This window comes from Rattus rattus, chromosome 1 (genome assembly GCF_011064425.1).
Source record: "Rattus rattus isolate New Zealand chromosome 1, Rrattus_CSIRO_v1, whole genome shotgun sequence".
NCBI lineage: Eukaryota > Metazoa > Chordata > Mammalia > Rodentia > Muridae > Rattus > Rattus rattus.
Genome location: NC_046154.1, coordinates 29,913,918 through 29,933,402, shown reverse-complemented (window position 1 = coordinate 29,933,402; position 19,485 = coordinate 29,913,918). Strand labels below are relative to the sequence as shown.

General features: G+C 50.3%; 1 protein-coding gene across 1 annotated transcript in view; it reads left to right on the top strand.

Annotated features, from left to right (window-relative positions):
- Csmd2 (CUB and Sushi multiple domains 2) overlaps positions 1-19,485 on the top strand; it is a 569,599-nt gene that overhangs the window by 210,988 nt on the left and 339,126 nt on the right. The window contains exons 4-5 of the mRNA XM_032897562.1: positions 3,723-3,917; positions 15,707-15,914. Of these exons, the coding sequence (XP_032753453.1) occupies positions 3,723-3,917; positions 15,707-15,914 (403 nt within the window). The remainder of the gene's footprint in view (positions 1-3,722; positions 3,918-15,706; positions 15,915-19,485) is intronic.

Here is a 19,485-nt window from a genome sequence, read left to right as displayed (position 1 = left end):
ATTAAATGAGGGATTTCAAGTGGTCACCTCTAACTTCTAAAGACGTCCCCATCCCTGGAGGATTCAGGAGAAAGGGAACTCATGTGGAGATATCCGATCACTCAACAGAGCCAGGAAGACCTGGGTTCGAAACCAGGTTCTTCCATTGCTAGCTGCCTGCCCTTGGCCCAAGCAAGCTGCTTCCACTCTCTGCATCAGCACTGTCACCTGTGAAGCGAGGACAACAAGCGAGCCCCGCAGGTTCCTTTGCTACATTAAGTAAATTTTTTACGCAGGCCCAGAAGTTCTCAGTAGGTATTAGAAATAAAATTTTAACTTCCACAGCAGCCCTACTATGTGTTGAATTATCTCCTACAATCTGTTGAAGACCTAGTCCCCAGTACCTGTCAAATTTAGAAATGGTCTTTGCAGAAGATGACTATATGTCGAGGTCACAGGAGTGTATCCTGCCCAGTATAAGACACAGAGATGTAGCAGGAGGACCTCAGATGAGCAGGAACGAGAGGGACACCTCTACCTACTAAGAACTTCAGAGGTTTCCAGCAGCCAGGAAAAATGGGAGGAAGGAAGAAAAGTTAATTCGCACCCCAACCCCACACCTACCCCAGCAAGGCTTTCTTCTGTGACCTTCTGGCCTTTTTAACTATCTGCTAATAACAATGATAGAGTGTAGAGTGTAGATGTTGGATGCGAACCCAGACCTCGCTGAGCCCCAAGACAGCTCACTCTTCCTTCACTGTGTGACCTCTTTGGATCAGAGATTGGGATTTTAAAAGGTAACGTCAGGAGTGGGCCCCACTCATTACGGCTGGGTCCCAGTTGAGACCCATTTCAGAGTGGTCTGATTATGAACAGCTCATTAAGTAAGGAACGGTAAGCATTTGAGAGTGACTTTTTTTTTTAAAGAGAATCAACTTTTATTTATAGTGACGTTCCAGTCATTAATTTCAAAGGAAGAAAGCCCAAAGCAGAAGCAGGTTCATTAAAAATTTGACATTAGTAATTTAATTAAATTGGGTCTTTGCGTCTTGTTGCGGAAAATGAAACGTTAGTTCTACACCAGTTCTCAGCCGGTTTCCCGTCGGTTCCCTCCCCTCACCTTAGCTCGCTTTCTTCTCTAAATGTTTACCTGGCTCCCTCCACCCCCAGTACCCACTCTCACACACCATATTGCCTGTGTTGTAAGCCAGCAGCACTAACCCGTGAGAAAGACTGGGTGAATTAGGAGTAGGGGATGATGGGAAATGCAAATGAGCCAAAAGCAGGGCATCTTGGGAAAAGTTGGGCGAACAGGCAGTAAGGGATCATAGGAAATGCTCAGTGAACCAGCAATGTCGGGGTGGTCATATGAAATACAGCTGAGCCAGAAGCAGGGCATTCTGGGATATGTTCAGAGAATCAGCAGTAGAGGGTCATGAGAAATGTAACTGTGCCCACCTGGAGGACCATAGGAAACAAACAAACAAACAAACTAACAAACAAAAAAGGGTCAGTGAGGAATCATGGGAAAACTAAGTCAGCAACAAAGGATTATGGGAAACACCCAGTGAGCTACCAGCAGAGGATTGTGGGAAACATTTAGTGAGCCAGTAAGAGCTGATCATGGGAAATGAAGAGCTGTAGCAGAGGCTCATGAGAAATGGTAGCCAGGACCAACTAACGGAGTAGCAGAAACATATTCTTGCACCTGGCTCATCTGACCTGTCAAGCGAGGGTAGAGAATAAAGTAGGAAGAACTCTTGGGTCCTTAAAATTATTCCAAAGCAAGCCTCCGCCCGAGAATGGAGACCTAGTCTACCTAGATAGCCATACTCCAAACGCAAGCACAGTAGGCCACAATAAATGTTGCAACAATGAATTAATACATTAATAACTTAAATAACTAATTAGTCCACCATTGTGCTTGCCCCTTTAAGTACCAGCCATTTTGTTAGTCTCCAAGGTCCACATGTGAGCAAACCCCACCCACTGTCATCCTGATCCCGAAAACCAATAGGAAGAAAATGTGGTCCGGGTAGCTTTTATCAATATCACACACCCTTCTCCCACCCCGACAATCACTGCTGAGGAAAGTGAGGCTCAAAAGCCTTATGTGACTCTAAGTCATGCAGGAGACAGGGAGAGCCCCTGCCCTCAGACCCTGACTAGAAACGGTTCCAAAACCTGCCATTTCCCTCTTCATAAAGCTGTGTCCTTGCAAAGAGGGAGGAAATGAGGGGTTAGGAGGAGGTGAAGTTGGAGAAAGCCGTCTTGGGTCTGGCGGAGAGGGTCTAGAGGACAGGCACCAACAGCAACATGGGCAGGAAGAAGATGCCCTAAAGGCTTTAGGGAGGCCAGGGGATGCAGCCCACTGTTTGTTTTCCTCCTAGTTGGCCACTTCCAAGGCCCCTGAGCCATACGTTCTCTTTCTAGAACCTTAGCGCATTTGTCCCACCTCTCTGCAACATCTTTGACCTCGATAATTCTTGCTCATCTCAGAGTTCTGCATAGGTGTGACCTTTTTAGGAAGTCACCCTGAACCCCCTCCCTACCTGGTCCATCTCCTGTCCCAGGTGTAGGCTATCTTTAATGGTGCTCATACCTCCCCGGGGGCTGAATGTTTGATTCATGTACTTTGTGCTCATGTGCATGCCAGTCTTTGTCATAAGCCCCTTGAGAACCCGAGCTCGTTCAAATAGTTACCAGGAAGGTGCTACTGTGATCTCCGTTTACCAGCGAGCGACAGAGCAGCTAAGAGACTTTGTCTCAGCTCCAGGAAGGTTCTGGAGCCTGCGTTCTCCCCATTGTTCTGCTACGGGCTTCTCAGAATTGGCTTCATAAACTATTGCTGGCAAGGGGCAGGGGGAGGCTGAAGACTCAAGGAGAAGAACGCAGCCGAGATCCTGTGGGGCTGACATTTCCGGCCAGTGCTCTGTGGTGCTCTCTGGCAGTGGTGGGAAGGGTAGCCTGTAGAGGTCGGGCATTTTCCGACCATGAGAGAGGAAGCTAGGACAAGAGGGAACAGGGAACGGGAGACGGGAGACAAGTGGGCACACAAGTGCTGTATCCTCCCTCCAAGGCTGACAGGTCACGATGCTCTTGCACTCTCACCGAGACCATTTGCTCCGGGTAATGACAGTACACACGCCAGGGCTCTGATTGCTTGGGCTTTGGTTACATACTGTACAGCCTGTTCCCAGCTCCCAACCCCCACTTTACACAGGCTGCCCTGATGAGAACCCCAGCATTTATGTTTGTCTCCCTTCTTCTCTGCTTAGCCCAGCTTCCCCTTCAACTCCCTGCACCTGCTCTACCACAGCTGCTGTTAGGGTGGCGGTCACAAAAGAAAGGACATTGGGTTTAAAGAGCAATGAGCAAGTGTGGAATGTACTATATGATTCTCGTGTGCATGTTTTAATCAAGGCAGCCATGACCAAGAGGCTAGTGTACCCCATGGTGGGGGGTGGGGGTTATGGGGATTCCCTTTTCTAGTAACGAGGATGGATGGAACTAACTCAGGGCTGCATATGATCAAGCAGACCGCCTGGATGTTCCATTAAAATCCTCAACCTCTGACCTCTGGCACGTAACCTTTGGTAATTGGTCGCTGAGAAAGAGAGTTGGTCAATAGTGGCCAGCTTCATTCAGAGAAGAAATGAGGGCTAGGCAGGTGGCCTGGCCCAAGACCTAGGATGTGGAGGCTCAAGCCCAGCTCACCAGCTACATCCCCCCTCTCTTCACAGTTCTCCCGAGTCACACTTGTGGGAACCCAGGGAGGCTGCCGAATGGTATCCAGCAAGGCTCCACCTTCAACCTGGGCGACAAGGTCCGCTACAGCTGCAACCCCGGCTTCTTCCTGGAAGGCCACGCGGTGCTCACCTGCCATGCCAGCTCCGAGAACAGTGCCACGTGGGATTTCCCTCTGCCTTCCTGCAGAGGTAAGTGACTAAGAGGGCCTGGTAGGGCCTGGTGGCAGCTGGGAAGGAGGCCCACACCTCTAGTGGGATCTGTCTATGGGCAAAGTTTCACCCTATCCAGTGAGACTTGGATTCTCTTTCATGGGAATCTCAAATCTAGGAACACTGAAGGTCCTTGGGTCCCCAGATGCTTCCCCTAGGGTTCCTAGACCCACCTGGCTTCCTAGGCCTCGGATCTACACTCCTCAAGTTACTCTCATATTAAGAAATTGAGTCCAACTTTGTGCCCTGCTCACTGGCCCCATCCCAGAAGTGCCTGCTTCTGTCTTGTTAGAACCATGGAGTACTCTCTCAGAAGATTCCCACTAGCCCTGTGCTGGCATTTTTCCTTTTTCACCTTTAAATTCAACTTTTCTCCCAGTTCCAAGCAAGCCAAGACATTGGTCACATGACTGTTCTTTATTGTCCCTCCCCACTCATCATAGCCAAATAAGTGTCAATCATTCCTATTTGGTAATAGATACATGATCTTCTTTTTAAGAGCTTAGAAAATCCAGGAAAAGAAAAGAGGAGGGAACCAAACAAATTAGTGTGTGTGCATTTGTGGTGGTTTGAATATTCTTGGCCCCGGGGCTTAGCACTATCGGGAGGTGTGGTCTTGTTGAAGTAGATGTGGCCTTGTTGGAGGAAGTGAGTCACTGTGGGGATGGGCAATGAGACCTTCCTTCTAACCACATGGGAGCCAGTTTTCTCCTAGCAGCCTTCAGATGAAGATATAGAACTCTCAGCGTCTCCTGCACCATGTCTGCCTAGATGCTGCCATGCTCCTGCCTTGATGATAACGAACTGAACCTCTGAACCTGTAATCCAGCTCCAGTGAAATGTTGGCCTTATGAGTTGCCTTGGTCATGGTGTCTATTCACAGCAGTAAAAAAACCTTAACTAAGACAGCATTACATTATCATTGTGTTCATTGCTGTAACAAAATACCTGACAGAAGCAACTTATGTAAGAAAGGCTTATTTTGACTAGCAGTCTGAGGGGGATACAATGTATCGTGTGTCGAGGAAGCCATGCTGGCCGGAGCATGAGGTGGCTCATTGTGCCTGCAGTGTAAATACAGAAAGAAAATGAGAGATAAAGACAGAGACAGAGAGAGAGAGAGACAGAGAGAGAGAGAGATATGCTGGTCTCCTAACTTTTTTATTCAGTCCAGAACCCCACGCAGTGGGACGCTGCTGTTCACATTCAGGAAAATGTTTTCCCTGCTTGATTAAACTTCTCTAGAAATGTCCTCAGAGACATGTCCAGAGGTGTGTCTCCTAGGGGACTCCAAAGCTCATCAAGGTGTCAATCAAAATCCATTGTCATGCTGTCTCATCATCATCTTCTCTTTGCATGCTACATCTATCTGTTCCTAGATTAAATTATATACCTGAGTTGGCATTATTCTGCCTGTAGGAGAGTTTTAGTTCCTCTAAAGAACTACTCTCTTAGCTTGCTTCCTGTTGCTATGATAAAAACATCATTACCAAAAGCAACTTGGAGAAGAAAGTTGTTTGACTCACAGTTCTAGCTCATCACCAGAGAAAGGCAGGGCAGAAACTCACGGCACACATGAAGCAGGGCCCGTGGAAGAATGCTGCTTACTGGCTTTCCCTCCATGGTTTACTTGGGCTGCCTGCTTTCTTATACCACCTAGGACAACCTGCCCAGGGGTGGCATTGGGTGACAGCAAGCTATCCCAGTGCCCCTGCCACATCAATCATCTATCAAGAAAATGCCTTACAGACTCGTATACATTAGCCAATCTCATGAAGGCATTGCCCAGGTAACTCTAGCTTATGTCAAACTGGCAAAAGAAAAACCCACAGCTACCATGGCCATTATTGGCCACCCCACTCCCACCCCCACCCTAGCTCCTGAAAGTCCTGCCAAGGCCTGCTACCCATCCTGACCTCACAGTGTTGGCTGGCCCTACACACTGTCCCCACGGATATTGCCCCAGTCGATGGGAATTGTTCTGGCCCTTAGACTGCCTGACTTCCCAATGGCTTTTTGCACTACTGGTCAATGTTATTTTTAAAGCAAAAATCCCATTCATTCAATTTGACCAGTGATGACTCAGGAGCCAGACGCTGTGGCGAATGCCCGCTACCTCTGAGAGGCAGAGAAAAGCCACAGCTGGCCTTTTACTGCACCAATGTCACAGGAGGAAAAGGTCCTTTCTCCTTTCCCATGATGCCTTAAATATCCTTCTCCCCAATATCCCTCCTTTCTGTTGTGCTCACTCCCTGTCAGCTGGTTCCTTGCTCCGCCCCTTGACCTGGGGCTGACGTCATTTAGCTCCTGGATTAAAGGTGTGTGTGCTAGGGCTGAGCCACACCACGACAAGATTTTTCCAGTTCACAATCTTGGGTTTCACAGTGTGATCAACTATCCTGCAGCAAAGCAATCTTTCGTCCCTGAGTCCTCACCTTCAAATCCCACAGAAGCAGAACACACAGATGCTTGTGCGGGAGGGCCATTGGCAGCCGAGAAATGTCTGTAGGTAGCTCCTCTGCTTCAAGTTTGAATTTCCTGTCAGACAAAGCTTTCCCCTTGAAAGACTAGCCCGGGGGCCAAGCCACTCTCACCTGCCTCCATCTGTGCGGTTTATTCTCAGTGGCAGAGATGGAAATTACCTGGCACACATACCTGTTCCCTTCTCCCCACTCACGTGACAAGGCATCATCAATTGATCCCAGCACTGTCTCCTGCCGGGTGGAGTCCATCTTCCAGAAGACAAAGAAGACTTAAGCTTTGTTGGCGCTACCCCATGCCTCTTTATTCCTCCAGCAGAACTGGCCTTGCCCAGGCTGGCCTTCCATGATGGAGCCTATGGGGGCCAGAGCTACTGTCCCCTATCTTCTCAGGCCCCATATCTTGTTCAGGATCTACCTCTTTTTAGGAGGTAGCCTCAGGAAAGACCAAGCTGATTGGGTCTGACTTTGGACCCCTCACAACAGGTGTGGGGCCCTTTGTGGCCTCCTTCCATGTACACCTGCCCTTTTCTGTACTATCCCTACCCACACCCTGTCCTGGGGATGTCACCTTTAGCATACCGATCTTCTGAAGGGCATGTCAGAATTGTGACATGATACTAGAACCAGAAATGGAGGGATAGATGAAGTGCATATGTGGTGACCCAGGAAGCAGAGACCTTTCTTAAACACTACAGATGTTAACCGCTGTGATCTAAGACAGAAATTAAACACAAATATAATCCAAGTCTCATCCACAGAGCCCACATTTGTCCCATTACGGCAGATTTCCTCTGCCCATACCTTCTAAAAAATTTCCCCATCTTCCTCTTGCCTAACTCCCAACCCTGGTTCTACTTTGGCAACTGGGAAATTGGGAACATTTTCTGGACCCTCTTACCACCATAAAACCAACCCCCCTAAAACTCAATGAACAGAATCCCAGAGGCCTTTGCAGAACCACATCATTCACCAGATGTTAAGACACTGCCGGACTTACATCTTGGCACAGCAGATTAGTTACAAAAAAATATGTGGCTGTTCCTGAGGCTTGTGGCCTGGCCTTCCTGGTGCATCCCTCTGCTCTCCCTTGGTCACTCCAGCTACCCCTAAAAGGCACAAGATGTCAGCCATCTCCTTTCTCCAGCCCCTTCTGCCTTGAGGCTTCCCACATTTGGCCCTGCTTCAAGTCTTCTGTTCACTTTGTAAGTGCTTAAAAGTCTGGTTCCTCCCCACCCCCCGATGTTGTACTTCCTAATTTTCCCTCTCCCCTAAGTACAGAGGAACCTTTTCCTAACCAAAGAGAGCTGCCTCCTTGGAAGAAATGGGGCTGACTGCCATAATGTCTTCTGCAAACCCTAGTAAACAGAAACAAATGATCTAGTTCCCACTATCCAGTGTCCCTGTGTCCTGATATTGGAGCAGTGGTTGCCTGCTGACAGCAGCCACACATCAGTAGTCCACGAGTGTGACATGTGTAGGACTCTCTCCTAGCACCCAACATCCTGCAGCTTCTCACTCGATCCTGATTCTTCTCTTCTCCTAGACTTCCCTCCTGGAAGCTCCCCCATGTCTTTCTGAACCTCCTATCTTTGGTATGGTAGCCTGCTTTGAGCTCTAGCCCAGAGGGAAATGACATTACCGCCCTCACTGGATGTGTATCACATTCAGTTTATCCAAACTCTGTTTTCCCCAAACCCACTCCTTTGGTTGACTCCTGTAGTTTTATGAAGTATCACTCCCATGGTGGCCAGGGGGAGCCACCCGTAGGCGCTGTCCCATTCCCTTGGTCTTCTGCTACAGACTGGGTCCTCGAAAGTAAAGGTGTTCCTTTGCAGACTGCCACCTACCAGAGCCACATACACTTCATCTGTCCTCTGCCCTAACAGAAGGCACGGGGTGACCGAGTCCTCCATTGCTTAACCTCACCCCCGGAACTCTTCCTCACTAACTTTCACAATATTTGTTTCTTTAACATGGAGCGCAAGACCTTTCTAGGAAAAACTCCAGACCAACGTGTCCCTGCCGTTCATTCTCCTCTAAAGCAGCTCCCACCTGAGCCACAGGGAGAATGCCTCCATCTACACACAGAGGAAAGCCTTAGGGCGCAGGCTCCCTGATGCCCGTGGGTCTGTGGCTGAGTTGTGGTTGCTCCCTTCTCTCAGAGTCTGGGGGGTTCCCTCATACCCACAGACCTCTCCCTTACTGATGCATCCTCGGGAGTATAATGGCTCACAATCGGTTTTCCATGCTGTTCTCAGGATGTCAAACCTCCCAGGAGCAAAAGTACTCACTGGTTGCTCAGGCTGCGGAGGGGCCACAGCTGTGCCAGGGACCCCAGTGGTACCAGCTTGGCTGGGTTCATGCTCAGGAAGGACCATGAGCCTCCCACAACAGGCCTCTCCAGGCTCGGTATCAGGAGTAGATCAGCCTCCCCCTGGAAAGCTGTCTGCAGTATTTGCAGCACCCTGTCTAGGCTTTGTTCAGCCCTTAGTATCCAGCAGTCATGCCCCCTGAGAGGGAGATTTCTGGGGGGACACACAGCCAAAGCTCTCTAAGCTTTGCTCGAAAGGCCCTGTTCTACTGAAATGAAGTGCCACTGAAATGGGGGGTGGGGCACAGGATGTAAGTCACAGGACAGGCGGAGGGGGGCTGTGCAGCAACCGGGGTTCCAGGCACGGCAGTCCTGAAGCTGACTCTCAACGAGCCCTCCTTCTGAGGATCCTGGCCCATCTGGATTCTGTCCAGCTAGCAGAGAGCAGAAGGCAGGGCCTGTGATATCCCTTGATGTGCCTGCCACTCTGGACACATTCTCAAAGGCAGACAGACGTCCCTTAAGAGACAGGAGCGTGGTGGAAACTCTTTGATCCACAGCAAGGAAGACTATGTGTGTTACAGCAGCCAGCCTCTGACTCAAAGAGCATCAGCCCAGGATCAAAGAAAGCTTTGGGAAGAGGAAGGGAATTCAGAGGCACAAGGGACCAAAAAAAGCAGGTGGGGGTCGGAGAGGCTGGCTGGAGCAAGATGGATTTGGTCTTAGAGCACCGTGACAACCACTGCTGGCTGCCACCAGACCCCTAGGGAATAAGCATTCTGTTAGCAGAATCTGGACAACAAGCTTTAAGGATTTGTGTGAGGGGTAGCTCATAGGCCTTGCTAATGAGTGAAGGTCTGAAGTTGACCAGAAAGTTCTTTCTGAAATGCAGACTAGATAGAAATGATGATGGGGGAAGTGGAGGGTGACCAGGACAGGTGTTTGTGTCCCACAGAATCACAAGAACTAAGTTCCTCGGGTGTTTGTGAACTGGTGACATGAGGAGTACTCCTTCTGCAGCCGAGGGCTATGCTGTGAGGACTCACTGGCAGGAGTCAGATATCCCGAACAGGAGTGTAGACAGTAGAGGACTCAGGGCTCGCTGTGCCTGTCAGTCAAACAGTTTGCAGGTAGGGCACGTTGTTGTATGGACTAGGATTAGCTGAGACTGGGCTGTGTGGCTGCAGCTCTAAGAATTGACCTCCTGCATTCCTGCAAGAGTTCCCAGCACTTCTCTTCCCCTTTCACCTCTGTTCTTTCTGGAGCAGGACAAGTCATGGCATGGGGTCTGAAGTTCCATCCCCTGATTCAGGCAGGTCTCCACCTTGTCACTTGTATCAGCTTGCTAAGAGGCTCTGGGCCAGCCACTCAGTCCCGCTGTGCCCATTTTCCCAGCAGTCACTGGGAGTAATGGCACGATGGACTTCAAAATGGACTGGGGTTCTGCTCATAGATGCTTCTGGCGAAGGGCCTTGTTCCAGCTACTACTGTGATTCTCTGCCACAGACATTGCTGGCCAGCACTGATTGACATGCTGGCCCTGCTTTGTGTAATTTAATCCTTACAGAAGCCTAAAGAGGCCACGGTGTTGCCAGTTCCTGTTGCGAAGGAAAGGGCCGAGGCCTGGAGAGGTGAGGTGGGTGGCTTTGTTTCTGGTGATAATAACAGGTAGAGAAACTGGGACAACTCAGGGCTATGTTCCTAATGCCCCTAGTCTTGACCAGCGCTGCCCCTGTGGGCAAGGATGTTGGCAATCTCATAACCTCCACAGGAGACTCACAATCACAACAACGCGTGAACGTGAAGCTCCTTCCCCTTGTTGGTGCAGTTCAAGGCCCAGGCTCTCTGCAGGTTGAGGCCGGGAAGCCTAATTCGTCTGCCTGAGGCCGAATTCAGCTGGGCCAAGCATGGTTCACGGAGACCTGTGAGGCAGAGAAACAGGTATGGACCAGGGCAGTGCTGAAGCCATAGAGTCCTAAGTTCTGATTCCAGTTCTGGCATAGGTAGCTGTGCCTATGGGGCTGTTTTAAACTCAGCCTTAGTTTCCTCATCTGTAGCACAGAGATTGTCTTAGTTTCCTCTTCAGTGACTGTGATATGACACTCAGATTAAAACAACCTAAGGAAGAACAGGTTTCTTCTGACTCACAGTTTAAGGAGGTAGTCGGCCATAGCAGAGAAGCCAGGGTGGCAGGTGCAGGGAAGCCAGGGTGGCAGGTGCAGGGAAGTCAGGGTGGCAGGTGCAAGGAAGCCAGGGTGGCAGGTGCAGGGAAGCCAGGGTGTTGCAGGGAATCCAGGGTGGCAGGTGCAGGGAATCCAGGGTGGCAGGTGCAGGGAAGCCAGGGTGGCAGGAGGCGCAGGGAAGCCAGGGTGGCAGGTGCAGGGAAGCCAGGGTGGCAGGTGCAGGAAAGCCAGGGTGGCAGGTGCAGAAAAGCCAGGGTGGCAGGTGCAGGAAAGCCAGGGTGGCAGGTGCAGAGAAATCATGGTGGCAGGTGCAGGGAAACCAGGGTAGCAGGTGCCGGGAAGCCAGGGTGGCAGGTGCAGGAAAGCCAGGGTGGCAGGTGCAGGGAAGCCAGAGTGGCAGGTGTAAGGAAGTACAGGGAAGGCAGGTGCTCGAAGCATCCACCATTAGGAAAAGAGACATAAGTGCAGCTTAATATCTTGCCTTGTCTTATGCAGTTCAAGATCCCAGCCAGGGAATGGTGCCGCCCACAGTAGACAGGGTCTTCCCACATCAATGAACACAGTCAAGAGAATCCTCCCACATATGCCCAAGAGCTCCATCTCTCAGGTGATTCAGGTTTCTATCAAGTTGATAATCAACACTAACCTTCACAGGGGTGACTCAGCTAACTTTTTAAGTGGCTTGAGGATTCTCAGTGCTCTGCCTGGCCCATGACAGACACTCTACAAAGAAGACATTCCTAATCCATCCTGCACTGATTAGGTTGCCTCGCTATAACCAACAGTTTGTCTTAGGATTTTTATTGCTATAAAGAGATACCATGACCACAGCAACTCTTATAAAGGAAATCATTTAATTGGGGCTGGCTTACAATTTCAGAAGTTTAGTCCATTGCTTTCATGGTGGAAGCATGGCAGCAGGCAGGCAGGCATGGGGCTGGTGAAGGAGTCAAGAGTTCTGCGTCTTGATTCTAAGGCAACAGAATGGGACTCTGTTCCACACAGGGTGAAGCTTGAGCATATACATAAATCCTCAAAAGCCCTCCCTGACAGTGACACACTTCCTCCAACAAGACCACACCTCCTGATAGTGCCACTCCCTACAGCCAAGTGTTCAAACACATGAATCTATGGGGGTCATACCTACTCTTACCACCTCACAGGTACATGAGAGAAACAACTAACGAGGCAGAAGGATTTGTTTGGGCTTGTGGTTTTGGAAACTCAAGGCCAAGCTCAGCTTGTTCCCTTGCCTTGGCTTAAGAGGAAGCAGAACATCATGGCGGTGGGAATGTGTGAAGGGGTCGGTTTACCACAAACATCCAGGAAGCAGGAAAATGGGTGGGGCAAGAGATAGCCTCAAAGGACACACCCTCTACTTCCTCCAACTATGCCCCACCTCTGGAAGTTTCTAGCAAATTATGAACCCTTCAAGGGGTCAATCCATGGAGAAAGGCAGGGCCCTTAGAACCCTTTAACCTCTTGATGACTAGTGGTCCTCACTGGGGCCAAGATCAACATGAGCGTTTTGAAGAATACTTTATGATACCAATCAGGAAGAGCTTGAATGTACCTCTCCACTCAGGACACCCAGATGAGGGGACACTGTGTAGAGAGAGAATCTGGCTAAAGACACTGGTCTCATGAGCTGTCATTACCCAAAGATTCCATTTGTGGGTCTGTGAGGAAGACGAGTTGATTTCTTGGGGCATGGAATGAGTGGTGTTTGTTTGTTTGTTTGATTGGTTGGTTGATTTGTCTTGATTGACAAGTTAGGGTTAGGTAAGCCTTAGTTCACCGTGCACACCTTTTCCCATGATGCATCTGGTTTTGATGCTACGCACATCCACGCCTGCATAGGATGATAAATAGGGGTTCTCCCTAAAAATTCATTCTGAGGACACAGGCTGCCTTACTGGACATGCACCTAAAGCCATTAAGACTAGATCGTCATCCTGCCCCTAGTTTTAGGATAAGCTCCAGGAGGTAGTTGACCTCAAAGTTACTAAGGGTTTCTAGGGAGCTACAGGTCAGAGTGGCTGATCACTTTGTTAGGAAGGGGTGTACTGCATCTCAGTGCAGGTGGGGGAATCCCGGCTCTCTAAGGGATTGTTGGAAAGTGTGTGTGTGTGTGTGTGTGTGTGTGTGTGTGTGTGTGTGTGTGTGTGTGTGTGTGTTTGAAGCCATGAGGATTCAGCCTTGGATTGCTTGCCTCAAGGCAATGCCTTTAGGGTGTCAGAGGCCTGCTTCTTCTGGTTTTTTTTTTGCTCTGGAATTTCAGGATAGTGACTCCACTCTAGGACCTGTGAGATTTTCATTCCTCTGAGCCCAAGGATTCTGAGAGGGCGGAGATGGGCAGAATCTGCAGAACTGGTTATGGGGATATTCGATATATTTGATATATGATGGTGAAGGTCTGACTCTAGAAAGATCTATAAAGTTTAGGCCAGGCTGCCATAGCTCCCAGGCATCCCAGGGTGCTCTTGGGAGAAGCCTGGCACAGGCATCCCTTGTTCTTCCCATTCCTCCCTTCACTGTGAGTCGCTGAGCAGCTAACAGAGGCAGAGGGGACAGAGGGATAATTTTTTGAAATGATGGCTAATTGGAGAGACTTCGGGAGACGCTAAAGCCAATCATGAATAAAGTCATGAGCTTGGAAAGGCACACCAGAGCGACCCACCTGCACCCGGACTGCATGACTTGATGGTGGCGCGGCAGGCCCTCTGCCAGAGGAGAAAGTGTAGATGAATATTTTAGGGCTCGATGTGAGCTGAAGGTTATATTTTACGACTCCAGAGTTGTAACTATGAAATACGACGTCTTGTTTAAAGAGCGAGGAAATCTCCAAACAGCTTTCATAGCATCCTTAATCAAAACAGGATAGTTCTAGAGCCAGGGGGTCAGAGGAGCCCAAGACGGAAGAATGACAGATTCTCTAAGCACACAGGTGGCTCTGGCCTAACGGTTCTTTGAGACCTGGTTCCTGCTTGCAGCATGGTCCAGGGGTCTCTGGCTAATGCTGGGATAAGTGAAAAGTTTCCAGTGGCTTAGCAAGCCACTCTTGAACTGGGAAGGACTTCAGTGTGGAGGACACTGCCACCCTAGTAGAGAGAGTCAGCTAAAACCCTCTCTTAGCCATGTCCTGTGTGGCCTTGACAATATAACTTAACCTCTCTGATCTTCAGTTTACCGCTCCGTCCCTTGGTTCACCAGATGCTGACTGAGTGCCTGTTTTGTGCCAGGAAGTTTGCTAGGTGCTTGGTGCCAAGAGCACAATCTCTGCCTTCACGGAGTTCAACCTCCAGACATGGAGAAACTGATAATTCACCAAAGAAGTGTGGGAAATAATTATAGGAAAGCATGCAGTGTGTGTGTGTGTGTGTGTGTGTGTGTGTGTGTGTGTGTGTGTGTGTGTGTGTGGGGTCCTTTGCCTGATCCTGACTGACAGGGAGCTGCATCCATCCATCCATGTCATTATGAGACAGGATGGAGATTAGGCTAAGATGGGGAGGTGGAACAATCACTGAGGTGACTGGAACACCCAGGACCTCAGGTTGTGTGCTGTGGACATGGGAGACATCAGTATCCTCAGGCCTGAGAGTGTAGTCAGCAGGCAGGTGCAGGTCCACCCTCTGCAGACCAGTGTCTAGGACTGGACTCACAGAGGCAGCTTGGTGAGCTGACTGAGAACACAGTGGGCCCAACCCAGCATCTTCTTATCCCACTGATCACCCTGACCAAAAGACTGCTGGGGACCAGGCCTAGGCTGAGACTTCCGGCAGATCCTGTGGCTTCCTGGGGCTCTGTTCTCACCTGAGCCCCTCCCCCTCCCTCTCCTGCTCTGCCCTCACCGACCCAGGCTACCCTGCTCCACAGAGCCAGCTAACCCAGGCTGACTCCAGGTCCAGGCCCTGGAACAAGGCCACTCTTTTGTCCTTGTGAATATCACACCATAGGAGTGGGAGGAGCCACCAACCCCACCTCCACCCTCCTCCACACCCCACCATCCCCTCCTTCACCCCTCCCTCACACCACCCCGATCCTGGCTTTGCTGGGATCCTAGGTAGAGCTGTCATGGCCACCTGCTTCCTTTCACTCTTGATGTAACACAAGGTCCTCACTCTCCCCACCCCCTGCTCCTAGCCCTCCCCACCCCACCCCCCCAGCTTTTGCCATCCTCTGTCCCCATCTCAGGCACACCTTCTGTCCCTCAGCACCAAGGGAGTCTCTTTACTGTGGCTCTGGCCTCTGACTCCCTGCTGAGGTGCCACACCACAGAGCCTTAGGCTGCAGGCAGAGCCGGAACAGGTCAGCAAGAAGCTAACTTGACTTTTCCTCTGCCCCCTCCTCCCTCCCACTGTGACTCCTGCAGGGCTCAGACACCCTGCTTTCATCGTCTGCCTTGCACTGCGTCCTCCTCTTCTCCTCTTAAGGTCGGGGTGAATGTCCTGTCCTTCAGCTGTCCTGAGGCTCAGAACCTTCCAGATGAAGGCCTTCGGCCCCCTTCTGTAGAGACTGTACCTTCCCCACCTGCTCTGTCTAGCGAACTATTTATTTAGCCTACAGAAGCTCCAATGAGGCCTCTTCTGTTTCTCCTTCCCAAGCTGACGCATTTAAGTAACTTGTTCTACTATTTACTTATGTTCTCAAAGAGTGAGCTGTCCTCATAGGAGACCAGACTGGCGACAATCATACAATCACATGTCAGGACCCCCTTCAGCCCCAATCAATTGGTGAAATCAGCGACCAGAAGTCCTGCCATTCACAGGAGCCTCTTGTCTTTCCCCACAGCGGATGACGCCTGTGGCGGGACCCTGCGGGGCCAGAGTGGCATCATCTCCAGCCCCCACTTTCCTGCTGAGTATCACAACAATGCGGACTGCACGTGGACCATCCTGGCCGAGCTTGGGGACACCATCGCCCTGGTGTTTATTGACTTCCAGTTAGAGGATGGGTATGACTTCCTGGAGGTCACAGGGACCGAAGGCTCCTCTCTCTGGTGAGTCTCCCCGCCAGCCCCCCTTCTTCCTTCGTGGTCTCTGCAGCTGGGGAGGACTGGACTGTCCAAGGTGTCCTTCGCAGCCTCCTCCCCACTGGTTTGTTTTGAACTCTGGAGTCCTTGCATCTCGTCCTTAATGAGAAATCGCTGCATGGTTTTAAAGTGGAGATGCGGTTTGTACAGGGATTTCCATATCTGATCCAAAGTGTGCCCTTGCTGGTTTCAGGATGGAACTTAATGGAGAAATCAGAATTAAAGCTAAAAAGGCTTTGGTCTCATGACACGAGCTTTGGACAAGGTAGCACTGTGCGGAATCATGTTGCATTTCTGGATGGCACAAGCACCTTCAGGGGCTACTGCTCTTCCAAGCATTGCTGGGGCCTTTCAGTGTGGGGGGGGGCAATGAAGGGATTCATCTCCCTCTTGCCAGCTATGTCAGGGGGCCTCTCTTCTTCGTGAACATCCCGAACACTTCTGGATGTTGGCAGGTCAGGGAGGAGGAGGGGCATGGGAGGACTGGTGGGCTTGACCTCCATCCTTGGTTGGTGTCCACAAGTTCTGACTGTTCGTGTGTGCCCACGGAAGCCGAGGATGGCTTAGGGAGGTTGTGTGACCAGCCTTTCCAGTGATGGGACATATAAATGTGTGCTCTTAGACCCACAGTGTGATTCTCTTACCAGAACGAGGATGACTAAGGGTGTTTGTGGCACATCGGGATCCAGCAGGAAAGTTTCCAGATGTAGGACAGACTGGGACGGGCATCTTTGTTGATTTTGCGGAGGGAGGGGGAGCAGGGATTGCTCAGGACATGAGACAGTGGTACAGAAGGGCATTGCTGGATATTCCAGGCAAAGCAGGAATTAGGGGGCTTGAGAGCCAGAGGAGGCGAATGTGTAAGGACACAGACAGGGTAGTCACTGGGGTGGTGATCAGACAGGGAAAGAGGGAGCTGGGAGGGAGAGGAAGAATGGAAGGCTATGATTGTGCAACTCCTGCCTGCCAGATATCATGGAGGTGAAAAACCTTCCTGATCCAGGTAGTGGTGGCATACACCTTTAATCCCAGCACTCGGGAGGCAGAGGTAGGCATTCTCTGTGAATTCGAGGCTAGCATGGTCTACAAAGTGAGTTCCAGGACAGCCAGGGCTGTTACACAGAGAAAACCTGTCGAAAGAGAGAGAGAGAGAGAGAGAGAGAGAGAGAGAGAGAGAGAGAGAGAGAGAGAGAGGGGGGGGGGGGAGCCAGCCAGATGCAGCCCCATGAGGAGTATGCTCTTGTTGGGTGAAGAAGTCCACCTTGAAGGTTGGGTGTTGAGGCCACCTTGGAGGTTGGGTGTTCTGTAAATGTGGCTCTGATCAGAGTGGGAGCAAGGAACTGGTGTTCCCCTGAGCTGCTCAGCCTGCAGACCCTGGGGCCCTAGGATCACATCGTAAAACACTCATTCTTCTGACAGCAAATGGAAAATATGAAAAGACAGAAGTGGGAGACACTGATTAAAACCGTGGCATGCGCCCCCTTGGCCTTTTTTTTTCATAGCTGGCTATTTATATATTTTATTATGACATAGTATCTGACTCTCTCTGCTCATGTATTTTTAACTTAGCATGGAATCATGAAAATCTTCCATGCATCGTTAGAGTCCTCAGAAATAGATTGTGATGAAAGTGATCACTGAGCGTTTTCTACCCGTAGGTACCAGGCCGGCTCTCGGTTCCTTATAGCTCAAGTTCACTGCATGTTCGTAAGATTCCTATGAAGTAAGTTGTATACTTTCCCTCTCTTTACAAGAGAGGAAAAATAAGGACCAGAGAGCTTCTGCTACTTGTTTTAGGTCACCCAGTGCTGGGCTTGCAGCTCAAGTTAATGCCACTCAGAACCTGTCTTTCCAGTCGACTACGGCGTGTTGTCTGTGATGGGTTCCCACGTCTCTGTAGCTAGCTAGCACCCAGTGTCTTTTTCTCAGGGCTAAGACTATGCCACTGCTTTGTTTCTTCTTAGGTATGCTGTTTTCAGCCTCTATACACAGACGGAAGGACGAGTGTCCTTACCTGCTCCCTCTCTTCCAGCCTCAACCCTATTTGACTCAGTTGTTCATACATGGGTCAAACAATCCTCTATGGCCATGAGTCTACACATCACCGGAACTAAAACAGATCTCAAAAGAGTCAGCTTGTTCCTTTAAGTCCCCAAGAGCAGAAGACATTACGTAGATCACTGGGGATGTCATCCCCAACCCTTTGCTATAATAGTAATTTCTGCTTACTAGGAGGGCTGGTGTTACAGGTGCTAAGCGGGATGCATTTGTTGTTCTAATTTCTACAAACCTGGCAATCCCAGGTAAGATAAACTTGGGACTAAGGCTGGGAGTTTGGGAAGGATCGACTTTCTCCCCTGTGCCTTTCTTTCAAGGGTTCCCCAGATACTTGGGGAAAAAAAAGCTATGCTGCTGGTTTGGGTAGACCAGTTGACCAATTTGTGAGCATTAAGTGAGATTCCAGGCTGTGCTCTCAAATTCTGGGTCCTCTTAAATGAGGCAGATTTGAATGCATGAGTGTCTGTCTGTCTGTGGAGGAGACAGGAGTCCTTTGAAAGAACATGCCTGCCACTCCCTGTCCCAGCAGCAGGTTGCCAGGGATTTGGAGGAAAAGGGGGCATATACTCAGTTTCCCTTTCTTCCCTCTATCAGGTAAGAATAACATTGGGTTTTTCATGAATGCTCTGTTCAGTGGGATGTTCTGGACTGGTATGGGAATGATTTGTAACTTCCCGGTTTGCCACATAAGGCTATTTCAGAAGTGAGCCTGCCTCCTGTCAGATCTCAAGCTCACCAAGCAAAGGACACCAGTGGCCTGGAGCGTGGCAGGAAATAGTCACTTGGCAGCCTCGAGGTGATATAATGAAAGGTGGGGAGGGGGGTTGGGGGCGAACCAGAGATAAACAGCAGGGGTAGCCCCACCTCAGAGCCCAGCAGCCTATAAATAACGTCTTGGAGGTCTTAGTCTCTCTGGCTCATACTGGCCTTCTAGAACCTCCCAATGCCTGTTGTGGAAAGGCTGTTACTACCACGAGCCCTGATCTCGACGGTTCTACCATGTTTGGAGAGCCCTAGGACTTAGATCCTCTCTCCCTTCAGTCATTGATGGGAGCAGAGGATTGACTATGAGCAAAGACTGTGTTTGAACAATCCCAACCCAATCTGCTCTACCCCTGACACACACATGCTACTCCAGTACCCAGGCACGCCCCTGCATATCACTGCCATGGATGTAGCACTGAGCCAGCACCCCATCCCTCTCACAGCTGTGTATATACATATGCACACACCAGAGGGCTGTTTTTTTACTGACCAGGGGCGGGAAGGTGAGCATCGTTGCTGCTCTTGCTCAGTGGGCAGGCTCGACCTCTGACCCCCAATGGCACCCACACCTTTCCATCACATTAAATGAAAACGTTCTCAACATTGCTATCCTCAAGAGACCCTGATACCTTCAAAGGGGTGGGCTTGGGGACGCATGAAGCTGTTTGTATGTGGGACCTGGGTCTCTGGGGGACATCGGGTCAAGTTGAGATGA